This window comes from Centruroides vittatus, unplaced genomic scaffold (genome assembly GCF_030686945.1).
Source record: "Centruroides vittatus isolate TY-2023 unplaced genomic scaffold, ASM3068694v2 contig_854, whole genome shotgun sequence".
Classification (NCBI taxonomy): Eukaryota; Metazoa; Arthropoda; class Arachnida; order Scorpiones; family Buthidae; genus Centruroides; species Centruroides vittatus.
In genome coordinates, this window is record NW_027122558.1 from 3,326,697 (window position 1) to 3,344,021 (window position 17,325).

At 55.0% G+C, this 17,325-nt stretch overlaps 1 protein-coding gene across 14 annotated transcripts in view; it reads left to right on the forward strand.

Annotated features, from left to right (window-relative positions):
- The window catches only part of LOC136982620 (RNA-binding protein Musashi homolog Rbp6-like), a 96,049-nt gene that overhangs the window by 29,408 nt on the left and 49,316 nt on the right, over window positions 1–17,325 (forward strand). Inside the window, exons 1-6 of one of the 14 annotated variants that reach the window (XM_067279173.1) lie at window positions 2,940–3,058; window positions 7,394–7,434; window positions 7,565–7,646; window positions 7,988–8,072; window positions 8,196–8,237; window positions 15,945–16,037. In XM_067279173.1, the coding sequence (XP_067135274.1) occupies window positions 7,398–7,434; window positions 7,565–7,646; window positions 7,988–8,072; window positions 8,196–8,237; window positions 15,945–16,037 (339 nt within the window). In that variant the 5' untranslated portion in view covers window positions 2,940–3,058; window positions 7,394–7,397. Of the gene's footprint in view, window positions 1–2,939; window positions 3,059–6,779; window positions 7,299–7,393; window positions 7,435–7,564; window positions 7,647–7,987; window positions 8,073–8,195; window positions 8,238–15,944; window positions 16,038–17,325 lie in introns of those variants that run through there. The other 13 variants (XR_010881909.1, XM_067279169.1, XM_067279168.1 and 10 more) reach the window with 13 other exon arrangements.

Sequence of the window (17,325 nt, forward strand, 5' to 3'; positions counted from 1 at the left end):
GAAACGTTTTTTGCGATATTTTCTGCCATTTCATAAAACGTCGTCTTGTAAATGTCCGACAATATCTTTCCGAGTATATTTCCCGGCCGGCGTCTACCCGTACCCGCCTCTATATATAACTTCGTGCACTTCGTGTTTCTTTATTTCCGTGCCGAGTGGACGGAAAGAAGGTTTATTTCGCGCGTAATTAAACTTTTCTGGCGCGGAAACTGTCGGGGACGTTCCTATTTGGTGGAGACGAAAGAGCATTTCGGGGACTGAAAAATGGGTGGCGCTGTCTTCCCGCTCGGTCTGGGTCGTTGGGGGGTCGAGTCTCTATTCGGGCGAGGAGCGCCGATAGAAAATAGAGAAAATAGGCGGAGGAATAAGAAGGACCCGCCGTTACTCCACCGGTTTAACCCTATTTTACGCGTCCGGGAGATTTAAAACGGGGAGGGCCCGGCCCGGCCGTAGTAGCCGCGACGTGGACGTCATTAATCACTATTACCATCGGTATAAAAATCGACGGGAGGAGTAAAAACAATAAACTTTTTAGAAAATCCATTTATTTTAATTATAAAGTTGATATAAAATTTAGAAACCAATTTCTTACCGGAAATGGCTCGAGAAAAATCGAATTTCCAAACTTATAAAGAAAGGAAAGCGTTTCGCGCGTTTACCGTAAAATTACAGAAAAGGGGAGGTTTCGATTACTTCTGCGCAGATGGCAGTCGATCCGCGCGATTAAAAACGTCGCCTCTAACTTTTAAAGCGATGAGATATCGACTGGCGTCACCGGTGACAAAGCGTTTCGCCTCTCCCGTCCGGCGTCCACTTTCCGACTAATTCGCTAAACACTTCGATTTTCTTCTTCCTTTCTAATTGCGCAGCGCCGTCCGATTTACGAAGGTGGGTGGCCCGGGTCCACCGCCGCCAAAACTGCCCGATAAAGGCGGGAGAAGGGTAAGATGCCCCAAGAAACGTAATCGCCCCCCGACGTTCCACCCTTAACCCGCGCCCACCCTCTCTTTCTCGCCCTTCCCTTATCCTCTTCCTCCCACCCCTCCGTCCGGAAGCTATCGGACGGCGTCAATTTCTCGTCTTTATTATTTCCACCCATGGGTGGGCGGCACCCGCCCGGACGCCCGAGTTACTTAACTCCGGGAGGTGTCTGGCCGGAGAGGCCTGGTCTCTCCTAAGTCCCGACTTATTAATTACGGAAAATGCCAGCCCGGGGATCATTCTTTCCGCTCCCTGTAAGGCGCTTTCTCCCTCCCCCGCGGGGGAAACGTAGTCTTCTGCCGGGGTCGGTAATTTTCCGGAAATAACGGCGGGTAAAGTCGACGGTAACGCGGTCCACCCCACCACCGGCGGGCGCGGACGTCTTTCTTCGTCTGTAAACGATTGTCCTCGCGCACCAATTTCCTGCGGGAAGAATAAGAGGGTTTTGGTTACGTCCGACTTTTAGTCTTTGGCGGTGGGATGGGGGAATCTGCGTCTTTCCACCATTCTGCCGAAAATGCGCGCGATCCAAACTTTCTCTTTCTCCGATTCGGCTCGTGACTGGGGTCAGTCGTCCGACTCTTATTTTTCTTGGTCGTACCAACCCGACTTTAAATTTCCTCCACCCTTTTCTATTTTCCCTGCCAGACGTAACTCGGGGAAAGTGGCTACCATCGAAACCACCCTTATTTTTGCGTTTTTTTGGATTCGGAAGAGCTCGAAACGTCGAGAAGTGCGAAAAGTTAGGAGGTTTTTCTGCACGCGAGGATGTTTGCCCGGGACGCGATTTCGCTCACCCACTTTCTGGCTTAATAACTACGACCGTCGTCTGAATGGGACTCGCACACGCTGGCAAAATCCGGAGATTTTATAATTGTTTTGGTTTAAAGAAATTTTATTTACTCGTTCCTGCGTCTTTTGTCGAAATTTCTAGTTGTGCACGGCTGCTGTTAAATTTTGCCGGTTAAAGAAGGGGTGGGGGGAAACGGGGGTGGCGCTTCGTGTCTCCTGTGGTACTCAAAGACTTTTTATTCGTCTCTCTATAAAACCGGTCTCCGTCCTGGAAATTAAGCCTTCGTAGTTTTGTAATAACTAATAACGAAGAGTTTTTAAAATAAAATCCCGTAAGAGATGGCGCCACGCGCAATCTTAGAGTTCTTGGCCGGGAAAGTCAGGCAACGGCTGCCGGATGTTTTTAATCGCCTGCGGATTTGTTTCGGGACGGGGCGAAAGAAAGGCGGAGAGCGATTTTCGTCGGCGCAGATTACTTCGCGCCGTTCGGCGGAGAAGGAGAGAAATTCCGCTCCCCGCACCCGGAAAACGGGAATGGGAAAACCCGCGCTATCTGGGTGTCCGCTTTCTCGGTATTTTGGTTTACAGGAGAAACCGCGTCCAAGGCAATTTCGTCACAAAATTCCGCGCCGCGGTCTCGGGCCGACTCCCCGGTTATTACGAATGTAAACGGAACGAAATGGAATCGGAGCGGGAAAAGAAACGGGAATAAAATTACGGTAACGACGTTTCCTTTCTTTCTTCAGTTTTGCCGTCGACGAAATTTGTGTAAAAATAACTCGCGAGCCAACCGCCGCTCCCGTCGGATCCGACCGGCGCGTAAATACGCGGACGGGTAATTGCGTAAGGCCACGGTTGCCGTCTAAATAACGTTTATTCTGTAATAAGAAGGGAAAGGAGGGCGGAGGCCGGTTACGCGGTGGACAAACGTTATATCGAGTTATATCGGGCTTTAAAAGGGCCGGGCCGGGGTGTACGATTAATCGAGCGTTTATCGACCGCACAAAACTCGTCTTTGTTTCCGACGGTTATTAATTCCGGCCGCCGGTGAATGATGCTCTGTGTTTTCCTCTCGGCTCTACTTCCTTATTCGGTAGGGACTCCGTTAATTCCTTCTTTGGTTTTCTATTCTCGGACACAAAACATACGCGTATGCCCGCGTGTGTGTATATATATATATATGAACGTGCGTGTAGCGACCGTTCCGTCCTCTCCATTTTGCATTTTCGCTCCGGAGTTTAAAAGCCGTCGTTTTAAATAGTAATTGCGCGGAAATTCGACCGGGGTAAGTGTTTCCTCCTTCTTTGCTCTCGTCTCGTCGGAACCTTTCCTTTCTGCCTGGCGGGCTCTAATTTTCCGTGTCCGAGCCCGCTACGTAATCGCAACCCTTTCGTTCGCGCTCCCATTCCCGCAGCGGTTTCGTCGCGTGGCGACGGCGCGAGCTGGACGACGGACGGTGAGGCCTGTAGCCGAATGCTCGGAGAATTACTTCCGGTCGGAGGTAAAAGTGGTATTTTAGACATTAGTAACTGGGTCCTCCGCTAGAAGCGCCCGGCTCTTTCCTTTTACCCACCGGTTAGGGAATCGACGCTTTCTACGTCTTCTGCCATTGGTACTTCTCGATCTTTACCTTTTCTCCGCCTTCTTGGGAAGAGCCCAGAAAGACATTTTACTCGTCCGTAAATATTAACGGACGTACCGTACCTCGCCCGGCGCCAAAATATTACGCTCCGCGGCCCAGTTCTACCTCTACCCTTACTCGTCTACCGACGTTACCCGTCCGGTGTAGGTGTGGGTGGCAACCTAGGGAAGACGAATTTCCAAAGGAAACGAAATGGCTGGCTGAGGGCCGCATCTATCTGGCATTTCTTTTAATCTCTACCGACGGTCCCCGTCGTGGCCCGCTGGCTTCGAAAGTTGCCACCTTTTCTTCCGCTCCTCCCACCTACCAATTAACGGTGCTTTTAAACTCGGTGGAGATTTACGCCAACACCGCCAAAGTCGTTACCTTTTTCCTCCCTTCTTTCCGTTGCGGTAAAGGACGAAGAATGGCTTTGGTCACCCCGGTAGTCGGCCCGCTTAACCCACAGATTGAACGTTATTCCTCCCCGGCCGAAATATTCTACTTTTTGCATTTTTCGCTTTCGAGCCCGCGCTTCCGTGCCAGTTTCTTCCGGAAGCGGGCGGAGGCGGATACTTTAAAAACTTGCGCTTTGGTCTTTTCTGGCCTCTGGGACGGATTAAGAGTCGACCGGTGCCAGTATCGATTTTGTGGTCGTTCCAATTTAATTGATTACGTCATGCGCGGGACACGTTCTTGTCACGATATTGCTTGTCTATTCTTAGAAGTTGATGGATAGCTTTATGGGTTTTTCGACGCGATCCCCGTCCACTTTACTCCATTTTTTGCCCCTTTTTTTCTCGAGTTAAGAGTTAATTAAAACTAATCCGCCTAGGCAAAAGTAAAACTTCCGGAAGCCGCCGCCTTTTGTCGTCTAAAAGTCTCTTCCCTTTCCAAATAAATCCCGTTTTCGAATAACCCGACTCCCGCGCCTCCGTCCGCACAAATTACCTACGTAATCCGCTCCCGATTCCTACGAAATAGTAACCCGGCGAAATACGGGGAGGAACTTTGTATTTATTTACCGTCCGACTTACAGTACGGCCCGGTTAATCGAAGGGATATTTTCTAATCGGATAACGTAAAGCGGGGATGGGGTGGCGGGTATCCGAATAACCCGTCAAAATTACGATTTTAATTCTTTACCGCCTCGACAGATGGCGCCGAGGATAAGGGGCGGCAAGTTTTAAAATATAATTTTCCGCCCGTCCGGAAGGGTGCCGACGGCGTTTTTGCCCGGGCATCCGCGCTACCGCGCTATTTTAAATTAGAATCGGAGGTAAAAAGTTTCTTCGCGCCACAGATGCGAAAAAATAAAAACGGAGCGATTCATAAAGGCCGTGCTAGACGGATTGATATAAATAGTTGGCAGATGCTTGGAAGATTGTCGAGTGGAAAGCTTAGCAGATATTCCGTCTCGAACAATCTCGCTCTTCTATATTTGTTTGGTAGACTTGGGTTACCGTGTGCAAGCGCGCGAGTGACTCATCCGGCACCTCCCACACCCGGCCGTTCGACGACCATTATCTCCTCTACCTCCGCCAAATCGCCGACCTCGACTTTTTCCCGGCATTCGTAACTATAAGCCGATACTCCCCCCGGTCCGGACCCGTCCGCATCCGCCACCGATCCAAAAATAACCCACGTCGAGAACGGCGGATTAAAGAAATCGATCCGAGTCGACGCAACGCCGCGCGGACACTTCCGTCCCTCTCCGCCTCCTTCGTGTCCCCCTCTGTAAATTCGGCCCGGTTTTAAACGAGGGGAGTGAAAAATGGCCGGGTCCGAAACGGCGCCAAAAGCGGTGTGAGTAGGAAATCTTTCGAGCAGACGTTCCGAGTTTGGTAGAATTAAAAGTTTTCCAACAAGGAAAAAGAAAGGCGCGGACAGGAGGGGAGAAATTAGATGCTACACTCGGCGATAGATGGCGCTGACGAAAAGTGTAAAAAGCGTAAGTGGTGCCAGTAAAACGGTCCGACGTAATCGAACGATGGATCCGCTTTATAAATGTCCGTTGATCGATTTTATTCGCTACCTCGGTACGATGCCCTCCCCACTCCGCCATACTTTGATCGCGGCGATCGATAGCTTTCTACGGAAATCGAAATCCCTCTCCGCCCGGTTAGATATTTAATCGGGACAATAAGGACGAATGCAAATCGGCGGTTTAGATCGACAAACTTTAATTAAATTTATATTAATTCCGCACGCGCATAAATATGTTTATTAAAATTAAAGACCACAGCTAACTGCCGGATAATTATCTCCCCGATACAAACTCTCCCCCGTAACCGTCGTCTTTTTTTACTCTCCTTATCCGGTCGGCGGTGTTGTCTTCACCCACTCGCTTCGATTAACCATAATTGTTTATTATTACCTCGGTCTGATGCGCAATTTATTTGTCCGAAATTCCAACCTCCACCGACGAATTTTCACCCGGGTGGGCGCGGAATGGAAAGTCGACGGGTAAGAAAAGGAGGTAAAAATTCAAGCGCGCCCCAAGTCTTGGAAGTGTTGGGCGAAAGAAAGGAACCGGCTGCAAATTACGGCTTGTAGGTGGGGCGAAAGAATGGCCGGGCCGGGACGCGGACTATCTGTTTCGTCGGGCTTCTTTCCCGCTCCGTCCATTCTATAAATTACCCCCGGCTCCACCTCGACTCCACCGTGCAAAATTAGACCCAGGTAAATACGCCGAGCGGATATCGTGACTTTTCCTCCGTCGACGCCGTTTAAGTGGCTTCGTTAAGGCGTTCCTCTCCCTCGTATCGGACGCGCCTCCCCCTCGCCAATTTACAGCTTTTGACTCTTAATTAATTACGGCCGCGGACGGAATTATTTTGTCGCCGTTCGTTTCCGACGTCGAATTTCGATTGGGGTTCCCAGGTAACAACAGCGTCTTCCTCCGTGGGAGGGAAGAAAAATTCTAACTTCGTACGTAACGCAACACCCTGCCGCGGAAGGCGCCGATGCAAATCTGCACACTCGTCGAATTTCGATGCGCCGTTCGAGCGTGCCGTAGAAAGTGCCCGCCACGCTTGGGCTCGTCGCCGCCTTTCCTTTTTTATTGCGGGCAAAAAACATTTACACCTTTATTAAACGACGGAGGAGTCTCTCTCTCTCTCTCCAGAGGGCGCCTCCTCCGAAAAGTCCCCCTCCACCCGGAGAGGAAAGAAAATTCGGCCAGTGTTTTAAAAACCGGCGCGAAAAAGAGGCCGAGGCGAAATAAACCGTGGCCGACTGAAAACGACCGGTCGGGCGCGTCCTCTCCCTTCCGTAAAGAGCCCGGTCGGTCCCTTCGCTCGGAAAGCCGCGCGTAAAGTACGGGAGAAAGTTTCTGGCCGGAAGGTCGAGACGGTCGCCGCGCGCACCTAGGATGGGAGGAGGAAGTGACGTGCGAGGCAACCGGAAGTCGGGACTGGTGGCGCCGCGCGCGGCGTGGGACGGCGGTAAAAAGGGCTCACCTCTGCGGGTCTTGGACGCGGCCGAGGAGAGAGTCGGAGGCCGAAACCGGACGGGACGCCGGACCCCCGCTTGTAAGTTTCCCGCGGCCGGGGCCAGACGGCATCGCGCGGAGGCGTGACCGGTCCGGGTCCGACCGACTACGTCACGAAAGAGGCGCCGGGAGCGCCTGCGCGGTGGAGACGTCCAATGGGAGCGGCGCGGGCGGCTGCCAATCGCGGCACCGTGCCTTTTGGCCCGACGTGTTCGTCGTACCTACTCACAATGGTCCAATAGTCTTAGGCTGCAGTTTTAGTGTTATTCGGAAGCCACGTGCAGGGCTCTTACGTCGCCGTTCCCTAGTCGTAGTTGGTAGTGACTAAGTCGTATTTTGTAGTATTACTATGGAACCGGAGAACCAACAGAATAGCATCCCGAGTCCGAACGATATCTCGCACGATCCCGGGTAGGTTTACGCCGTGGTGCGGTCGGTGCGCGTCGTGCGCCGACGCCGCTTGTGGAAGGACAAGGCTAACGTTTGTATCCGCTTGTCTCTTGCAGGAAGATGTTCGTAGGAGGTCTCAGTTGGCAGACCGCACCAGGTGAGTGGCCTCGTTTTAATTATCGGCGGCAGCGCGACCCATCCGGGTTACCGGTATCGCCCGCGGGTGTCGGTCGTCGGACGAACGGGTAAGGCCAGCCAAACCCAGTTTCCATTGTCTTCTCTTGCAGAGGGCCTCAGAGACTACTTTAGCAAATTCGGCGACATCACGGAAGTCATGGTGATGAAGGACCCCACCACCAGACGATCCAGGTAGGTGGACGGGCGGCGGCGGGCAGCCGGGGCTGCACTCGAGTCGGCCGGGTAGGCATCGATCCCTCCGGCCGCCAACTTCCGCACGCGAAGGAATCGACTCTCTCTGTCTCTCTCTCTCTCTCCCGTCGGCATCCGGCCTCCTCTCCGCCCCCTCCCCCGCTTCCTCCCTCCCTCCCTCCTTCCCTTCGCCTCGTCTCGGGTTTAAGAGCCAACGACGTTTCCTCGGGCTCGTAGTCCGTGCCCGGCCGCCTCCGCGTAGTCCCGGCTTTGCAGCGTACGGCCCGCTCGGAAGCGCAGAGGCGGGTCATGTTTACCTACGCTTCGCTCTATCCTTGCAGGGGATTCGGATTCGTCACCTTCGCCGAACCTTCTAGCGTAGACAAGGTCTTGGCCAACGGACCGCACGAGCTGGACGGAAAGAAGGTAAGACCGTCCTCTCTCCACCTTTACCTTTCGTCTCGGCCCGCCGCGCGACCCGCGACGCGCCGGTGCTCGCGTCGCCGCCTTTTGTTTTTCCTGCTGATTCTCTTTCTTTCTTTCACGCAGATCGATCCGAAAGTGGCTTTTCCGAAGCGGGCACACCCAAAGGTAAGGTCGACTCTCGTCGTCGGGGGCGGGGCGCGGCTCTCTCCCCGCGCCGTTCGGCGGCGGCCGGCTCCGCGCCGCGCCTCGGTCTCCGTTGCCGCGGCCGTCGGAGGTCCCGTCTCCCGTCCTCGCTCCGTTCCCGTTCCTTTCCGTCGGATCCTTTCCCGTTCTTCCGGCCGAAGTCCTTCCCCCACGGCCTCCGTCCGGGCAGCGCGGTGCAGCACGAGTTCCCGTTCGGCCGGCCCGTCGGGCTCTGGCACACGCGCCAGGGAAGTCGGTTTTGCTTCCGGTGGGCCCGGGTCCGACCAGGTCGAAAGCGGGGACGTCCGCGGACGGAACAAAGGATTTTCTGTAGGATCTGGTCACCTTTCGTCTTTTCGTCGCTTCGACCCGATCTCTTCATCGATTCGGGGTGGGTCTCGGCCGCGATCGCCGACGTCGCTTTCCCGTTCTTCGTATGCAGGCGCGCGCATCTCACCTTTCTCTTTTCTGTTTTTCTCGTGGATTTGGACAAAAGGACTAGGAGAGGCGGCTCCTTTCCTTTCACGTTCCCGTCCCGTCCGCAGTTCCATCTGGATTACCGGAGGGCTCGGTTGGTCCTGTCGTCCGGTGGACCGGGTCGGAGTTTCGCCGGCGTTCCGAATCGAAAGGGTCGAATTTCGTCCGGCGACGGAGTAACCACGTCAGAAACCGACGGACACCGATCGTCGATCGCCGATCCGGCAATCGTTCGACTCCGCGTGGACGTTTAAGCCCACTTCCACCCACTTCCGTGCGTGGGTTTTGGGTTCCCGATTCCCGGGGGTTTAGTGGGTTTCCCGACGACGACTCGGCTCGGCCACGATTATCCCGGCGATCGAGAGCGAGCGGCGCCGGACGAAATTCGTTTTCATCCGACGCTGGGGCCCGAACTCGGACTCTCTCTCTCTCCGCCGACGTCCGGGCTTTCTTTGCCAAGAATTTCGGGTTTTCTTCGGGCCGGACGGACAAAAGATGAGGGGAAAGAGGGAGAAGACGTACCGGAAATCGGAAGTTTCTAGCCCGATCTTTCTTCCACTTACGTCTATTTCCGCGCCGCACCTAACGGCAATAGACCCGTCTACCGCCACAAAAGTCTACTTTTTACTGGGGCCGAAAAGCAAATTCGGTGTAACCGGCGTTCCTTAATAATTCGCTGGTGTTTCCTCGGTTTCGGTAATAGCCGGAGCGTTAGTGGCACGTTTCTCCAGCCAAGGCGACTGCGTATCTCTACCCGACGATTATGCGACAGGGACGGCAAGCTGCGGGCCTGCGTGTTCTAAACGTATTGTTGTACAAATTTGTAAGACGTAGTTTCGTAGGTCGGCTTTGTTAAGTAACCATCTGTCACGGATCTTGGGGAAAGAATCCCGCCGAATGCGGCTATATCTTGTTGGTTTGGCTTTTAATCCGAAGTTTAGACTATAAAGAACGGGCCGTCCCAAACCACCCCTTTGTTATCCCTTCCCTTTATTTACGAGCGTCTAGGCCTGGTTCCGTCAGAAAAATGCATTTTTTTATTTGGTTACCTTCAAAATAGGCCTCTTTGGAGCGGAATTTCGCCCTTTTTCCGCCTACCGAGGTCGACCGAGCGGGTACCGAGGCTAAATATTAGTTTACGCCGAGAAACAATTTCCGTCGTGCCAAATAGGCGAAATTGCCGCCGGGCCGAGAAAAAGCCACCCGCCCTCCTTCCCTACCCAGACCCTTAACTTTCTTGCGTAAAATGCCCGAAATTCCGCAGGCGGGACCTTTTTCCGTTTCTCTCACTCTTAACTATGTCCCCGGAGAAGGGAAATTTCCTCCCGTTACACCGGGTTACTTCCGCCTTCTTTTCGACCCGGGAGGGGAGCCGAAAGAGGAGTCGACGGGGGTTTAAATTCCGTCACAGCCGTCTTTTGTTTACGTTTGAGACGCTTCTTCTTTACGCCTCCGTCGGCGGCCGGGCTTTTTATCGATCGCCGCAATTACCGAGCGGCGGTAAGAGGCGCCGGCCCATTAATTATCCGGCGTCCGAACCGACTCGGTCGTCGAAATTTCCCCGTTGGCCCAAACGGCGGGAGGGACGGGCCAGGTTTTTCTTTCCGTTTGGGCGGAAAATTCGCACCGGTCTTTGCCTGGTCCGTCGGTACTCGGCTCGGACCCTTCGTCCCGACGCAAAACCGCCGTCCGTTTCCGGTCGGTAAAAGGAATTTTTTTCGTTTACGCCAGCGGAAACGACCCGTACCCCGGCATCCTGTTTCGTCCGCTCGTCCCGCTCGAATTATCTCGACCCCGAGCCACCGGTTTACACAATGGATAACGACCGCGGGGGGACCGGGTGGGGTGAAGGCGGGCGGAGCCGTCGGGGAACGTAAAGGGCCCATCGGAGCGGGGAACGTAGTCGGAAGGTCCTTTTACTCTCCCGGTTACAAAAAGGGCCTGGCCGTTTTTTTCCGTTCGAATCCGTCGTGTCTGTCGGTCCCCCTTTTACAGCGGCGGCGGTCCCCTCCCGAACCGGGCGAATTTCTCCCCGGACGGCATGCCGAGGAGGAATTAAAACTGGCGACGGTGGGCGAGAAGGCCCGGGTGCGAATCCCGCCACCTGGACGTTACGGATCGTTCGCCCACACCTGTCTCTTTCCCCGTTTCGCGCCTCCGTAATTACCACCGCCGCGCAAAAAAACTCGCTTTTCTTCCGAGCTGTCGCGACGGGCGTGCTTTTTTTACCTCTCCCTTTTCCGTCCCTTACCGTTTCCAAGGCCATGCTTCCTCGTCCACCCCTGCCGTCGGGCCGCGGACCCAAACGCTACGGGATATTTTCACTCGGCTTTTCTTAACCGGAAAAGAGGGGTGTTAATCCAGCGAATTCCGGCCGCTAGTCTTCCGGCCCGGTGGGAAGAGGGGCGGGTGGGGCCGGGGAGAGCGAGAAATGGGGAAAGAACGGGTTTTTCTCCCGGGTGGCCTTTGGGTTTCGACTTTCTTTTCGTCTGGCCGAACTGGTTTAAACGGAAAGAAAAAACGGAGGCGGAACTTTGGCCGTTTGTTTAAAAAGTGTCGGGGGCGGTCGATATCTTCGATCGCTTACGTCGAAATCCAGAAACCGTTCGTCCTCTTTCCTCTCCGTTCCGTCTTTACGTTTCTACTCCATTAACCGTCCTTTCTTTCTCTCGTCCGAAATCCTCCCGCCGGACTAGCGGGTTCCTCTCGCCCTTTAATTAACGGCCGTCGGGAGACGGAATTTTCCGCCGGAAGAGCGGGAATTAAAATCTGCTTTCCTTCCCCGGGTGGGAAGATGGCGGGACGGGCTGCCACCTGCCTTCTGCCAGAAAGTAAATTTGCCCGAGGACGACTCTTAATTTTTCTTCTATTCCCCACGTCGGATTACCGCCTTTTTGTCGAGGTTACGGTGGAGCGCCCCCGCCTTTCCGCCTTTAATTGGAGGGAATTTTTTCGGGAGGAAAAGGAAAAATCGAAAATAAGTTTAATTAATCCGCTATAATTAGTCGAGACTTTGGCTTTCCTCCGGGGAATTCTTTTCTTTTATAAATCGCTCGATAAAATATTTTCCGATTTACGCGGATAAAATTTAGCCAATAAGCGGATTAGATACGACCCGGGTCTTTCTTATTTCCCTCTCCGGCGGGGCCGCCACTTCGCCCCCTTTCGTCCGAAGGGCCCCGAAATACCTCCAATTAAGATATTTTCCCTAAACGGATACGTCGGGGAGCAAAAAGCCCGCCGCCGTAATTCCCGCTGGCGCATTAATTACAGACGGGGAACCGTATTTTTCTCTATTCCGGACGAGTGACCGCTGCAAACGCTCCTCTTTCCTGCCTAACCTCGGTTTTTACGCCAGACTAATTCCACCGGAATATTGTTTGGGCCGAAAGTCCCCGGACTTTCTCCTCCATTTTTTTCCGCCCGGGCGTGGTTCAAATCCACTTCTTTCGAAAAATAAACCAAAGTATTTCGCAGTCTCGGCCGGCCACCGTCCGGGTGGGTGCCGCCGAGCTGCCACCGACCGGAGGATCGATCCGTCCCGATTATAACTGGGAGAAAAATCGCGCGAAATCTTAAGTGTCGTTTTCGCCGTCTTCCGCTCGCTTTTCCTTCCCCGCTTTTCTTCTGGGGCAGTCCAGTCTGGGGGAAATTCGGAAGGGAGAAGGATTTCTTCCGGGTGGACGGACTGCGGACGACCGACTTCCCACCTCCCCTTCCGCGGAGTGGGATGGCCGCGTCGTTCGCCTTCGGTCTCTTCCCGTGTTCTACTCGGTGGAATAACCGGAAGCCAGACCGACGCGTCCTTCCTCCGCTCATCACTTACGGCTTCTTCCCCTTCCCGGACGTAATCCGCGGGAGAATAATCCACCACTCTAACGGTTTTCCTTCGTACGGGAATGCCGAAAGTCTCCATCTCGGAAATGACGTAAGTCCGAGTCCGACTTCCGCCAGACGTAAAATCGAACAGACGTCGGTGTGGCCAGCCTCTTTTTTCGCTAACGCTTTTTGCCATTCTGTAAAACCCGAAAGGTTGGTCCCATTCTTCTTGTCTCTCCGACCACGACCCCCGACCAGAGTTACGGACCGCCGCTTCCCCCCGCCCACGCCGCGCCGCGACGCTTCGTTACCGGTTACTTCGGTGGCGCGTGACTGGTTTTTTTTTCGCCCGAGTCTTCTTTTGGGTTGGCCATTACGAATGGGAGGCGGAGACCATCGCCCCCTTCGCACCTCCCTCTGCCCGGGAAGGGACCAACGCGCCTTTCACCGGCGACGGGGAGAAGCCGCTTCCCGCACCGCCGCCTTTCTTCTACCTCGCCGGATGTTTTCTCTTCCCCATCCCAGTCGACCCTCTCGCCCTTCCTCTTCTCGCTTTTACGTTTAGACGCGTCGTCTGCCGGTGCTTCCGAGCGTAACTCTCGCGCGCCTCCCTTCCGCTCGTTAACTCGGCGCTTCTTTCGTTCTGCGGTAGGGTCGTCGACCCTCTCTACCCTTCGTCTTTCTTGGAAAATTTTCTTCCCTCGGTCGCCGAGCGAGTGGCCACGGAAACTTCTCCCGGACATCCAACTCTTCTTCCCTTCCCTCTTTCCCCAAAACCAACGCTTTTCGAAAGTTCTCTCGGCCGGGGAAGCGGCGCCGCCGTCTTCCGTTGCGCGCGCGCGCGGCGGGAAGCGACCGTTCCGTTTCTTCGCTCCTCCCGTTATTTTCCCAACGGAGCCGCGCGTCGTCGCGGCCGACGGCCTTCCTCCGCGGCGCCGAAATCCACGTCGTCCGACGCCTCTGCCGCGGCGCTCCGGGTTTCCGTTCCCCGGTCTCCGTCGGTCCCCGTCCCTCAAAGAATGGGTATCCGAAGTGTCGCGGCTTCTTCTCGCCAGACGGGTCGATGGTTCTTCTCCGACCGGAAGCGGAAGCGCGTCGACTTTCGTCACGCGCCCGCGGGAAGAACGTAGAGAGACGAGAAGAGTTTTTCCGACGGTCGACCGAAGGAGCGACGTCCGACGCGTCCGAGCGCGTTCCGTCGTTTCGGTAAGTCCCGGAAGACGTAAGGATCCGGCGGAAGCGGAAAAAGAAGAGGGCGACGGAAAGACGAGGGGGCGAAGAAGGACGGAGGTCGCCGGTCGAGAGTCGTCTCGGAGAGCCTCCGAGTTCTCCTTCGACGCTAGCCGTTCGGATATTTCTGCCGCGGACGGAGAGGGCAGCGTTGGCGGAGAACGGGAAGGTCCACACGGGGTCGCGGCAACCGGAAGGGGAATTCGACCCGGGGCGAGCGCGGTTGCCCATCCGGAAGTCGACGGATGGAAGAAAAGGAATTCTCTCGGGGTCGGAGCGTTCTCCCTTCCCCGAGGAGGGATTTTCCCTGCGCAGTCGCGCCCTTTCTATTCGCTTCCCGCCGTTAAAAGAAGCGGGGAGGACGTTCTTCTCGTCTCTTTTGGGCGCGAGAAATGCCGTTCGCTTTCCGTCTCTCCCCGTTAGATTACGTAGCGCCATTTAGTTACGGGACTCTTCCATTCCTGTACTCGTCTTTTTTCCCTCTCTCTCTATTTTGTGTAGGACGGGAGGACGGGGCAAAAGAACTGTCTCCCCGGTTAAACGGGTGGAAAACTCGACCTGTGGGCCGGACCGTCAGCCCCCTACGTCTCCCTTTCTTACTTCCGTCTTTTCTCCGCCTTTATCGGAGGGACTTTTCCGCCGCGGGCTCTTCTTCTCGGAGATTTTCTCCGAAACTTCTCCCGACGTATTGTTAAGGGAAATTTCCCGGATCTTTCCCATCTGGCAGCGAAGTTCGGAAGGGTGTCGGGCCGAGTGAATTCGTCTTTTGTTTCGTCGTACGCCAGCCAACGAGCGTCGACGCGTGCCTTTCTACTGCCATCGATCCGGATTGGTAGCGGCTTTATTCCGTCGGGGGGAGTCGGGCTTTGGCTCCGAGGCCCGACCGCTTAATTCGGCAAAAGGCGACGCACCCTTTGTCTCTTTGCCACGTTGGGTGGGAAGGAAAAGAACCTGCCCCGCACTTAGCCCAAGTTTCCGGGAGGAAAGGAATTTTTCGAGGGACGGCGACTGGAAATTCGTGTGTTTCTCGGCGTCGGAGGAATCTCCCGATGGCGGGTGTCCGGCGGGGTGGCGGAGAAGCGAGGAAGAAACCGCCGCGTCGTTAGCCGGGGGGGCGCCACCGGGGTAGAGGTACGGCCTTGGTGCAAACGGGAAATATCCCTTTAACTCGGCCGGCGACCGGTTTTAGAAAGCCTTTTCCTTTTTCCCGGCTAGACCGGGACCGACGTCCGAAATTGTCGCATTTCCCGGAACTCGATCTTGAACTCAAAGTTTCCGACGCCCGTAAACTTCTGTAAATTCGGTAACGGACCGTGGATTACGTCGTTTGGCGGCCGGCGTGCCGGGTTTCCTCCAGCGCCCGTGTGGCGGCCGATTTATACCGGGCGGGGGGTAGACCCGGCCTTTTTCCGGCCCGCGTCCGAGAAATTTTACCCAGTTGGGCGCCGCGCCCGCGCCCGATAGGCAGACTCTAAGGCTCCGCTCGAGAAGGTGGCTTTCTTCCCCACTTCGGACGAGGACCGACGAAGGTCGTTCGGGGACGGCGGGGGAGGAAAGAGCCTTTTCTTCAAAATCGATAGTGTCGGCGCCGGCGAGTGGGGGATTCCGTCACCGGGCAGAGAGCAAACGGAATTTATGCAGCCGGCCCGCGCTACTCTTCCTCTCGGCGGTCCGAATAATTCGGAGTCGCCGTTTGGATTTCCGGTCGGGCCGCCTTTCCGCGGTCTCCGCAAAAGTCGCACCCCTCCCAGGAATTTATCCTCGGCCGGCCCGTCGGCTCGTCGCGGACCGGAACTCTGGGGGGATAGGGAGTTTGGGGGCGATGGAGATTCGGCGTAATCGACTTTCGTCTTGCCGAAATGTCCGTCTTTGGGCTTTCTCGGTGGAAACGTCGGTCTTTTTCGGTCGGCGGGCGATGGACCGACGTAACCAAATCGGCCCATTAATCCGCACCCGAAAGTTAATTACTTTTATGCCGCGTTCTCCAACTCGCCTCTTTTGGAAATCGGGGGAAGAGAACGGAACCGTCGCCCGGGCCTTTTCCGCGGCCGGAGGGATAGGGCCCGGAACGCGATAATTACGCCAGCGTAGGGGGCGGTAAATACGGACCGTCCCCGGATATAGCGAATTCTTCAGGATGTTAATGCGGGTGGTTGGTTGCAGATGGTAACCAGGACAAAGAAGGTGTTCGTGGGAGGATTATCCGCTCCCACTACGCTCGACGACGTCAAGAACTACTTCCAACAGTTCGGCCGGGTGAGTAAGGCTTTTCTACCTTTTAACTAGCCTTAAGGCGTTACCTTCCGTCTCTCCCGCGGACCATTAAAAATATTCCGGAACGTTTTCTTCGGCGCCGATTTTACCAAATTTTTCGTTTTCTTCTCCTCGGGCGTTACGGTGGCCGATAAAATCCCTATTGCGGTTACCCACCCGGCATTTCTGCCGTCCCCCTTTCCGGCCGAGATTTCTTTGGCGGTTTTACCGGCGGAAGGAAATTGCTGGCGACGGATTCTTATTACGGAGGGACGATGGTAAAACGGCCGGAAATTGATCCGATCCGGAAACAAAAGCCCGCGGTTTCCCGGGAACCGACGATTAGGCGGCGGGGAGGAGCGCGGGGGTGGGTAATTGTCCGAGGTTGGAACCACCGCCTTCGTCTCAGCCTTCGGCCATCCCCCCGCGCCGGACTCCAAAGGCCGGATTAGGCGCGCCCTATCCCGTTTTCGGACGTTGTTCTTTACTCCTTTCTATCGTCGTCCCTTCTACCCGGTGTTTTCGGGCGGAGAAACACTTAAGCTTCGCAAGAGGGAATTTTCTGCTACGGGACGGGCCGTGGGCGTAAAATATTTAAAAGACCGACGGCGCGAGCGGAAAACGTATTTATAATAATTTATAGAGGAGGGGGAGGCGTTTTTGTCTCCTCGTCCGCTTCCGTCGGCGCTTAATACATCACAGCCCTATGATTTATGTAAAGTCGAACGGGAGGCGAATTCTTGTGTAAAAAAGTGGAGTTACGACGGATTCTTCTCCGTCCGGGATAAAGAATGCCGCCGGGGAAACAAACGGATAAAATTTAAGTATGAATGCACCGCCCGCCCGGGTTTAAACGTTGCCGAGCGATTTCTGTTTCTTGCCGCGTTACCCAGTCCATCAGTTATTAGTGACACGTAATTCTCCCCCGAGTGGCGCGCACGGGCCCGACTCCGCTGCCGGCGAAGTAACGTATCGATTTTCTCCGCGCTACTTCCTTTCTCGCATTTATAAATCTTAAACTCGGACCGTTACGCCGGCCGGCGGCTTGGGGGACGTAAAATTCCCGCCGTAGACCAGAAACTAAATCCGTTACCATTCCCGCCCGGGGAATTTATAATTGGCCCGTCTTTTAAAACCGCGGAAATTCCTACGGTTACGTCGGATGGGTTCTCTTCGTTCCGCCCGTAAAAATCGCCCACTCACCTCCCCTTCCGACTTTTAACTGCGGAAGGGGTCGGATTATTTCGTGTTGCTATTATCTTCCCGGCCGTGCAATTGCCGTATTGGGTAT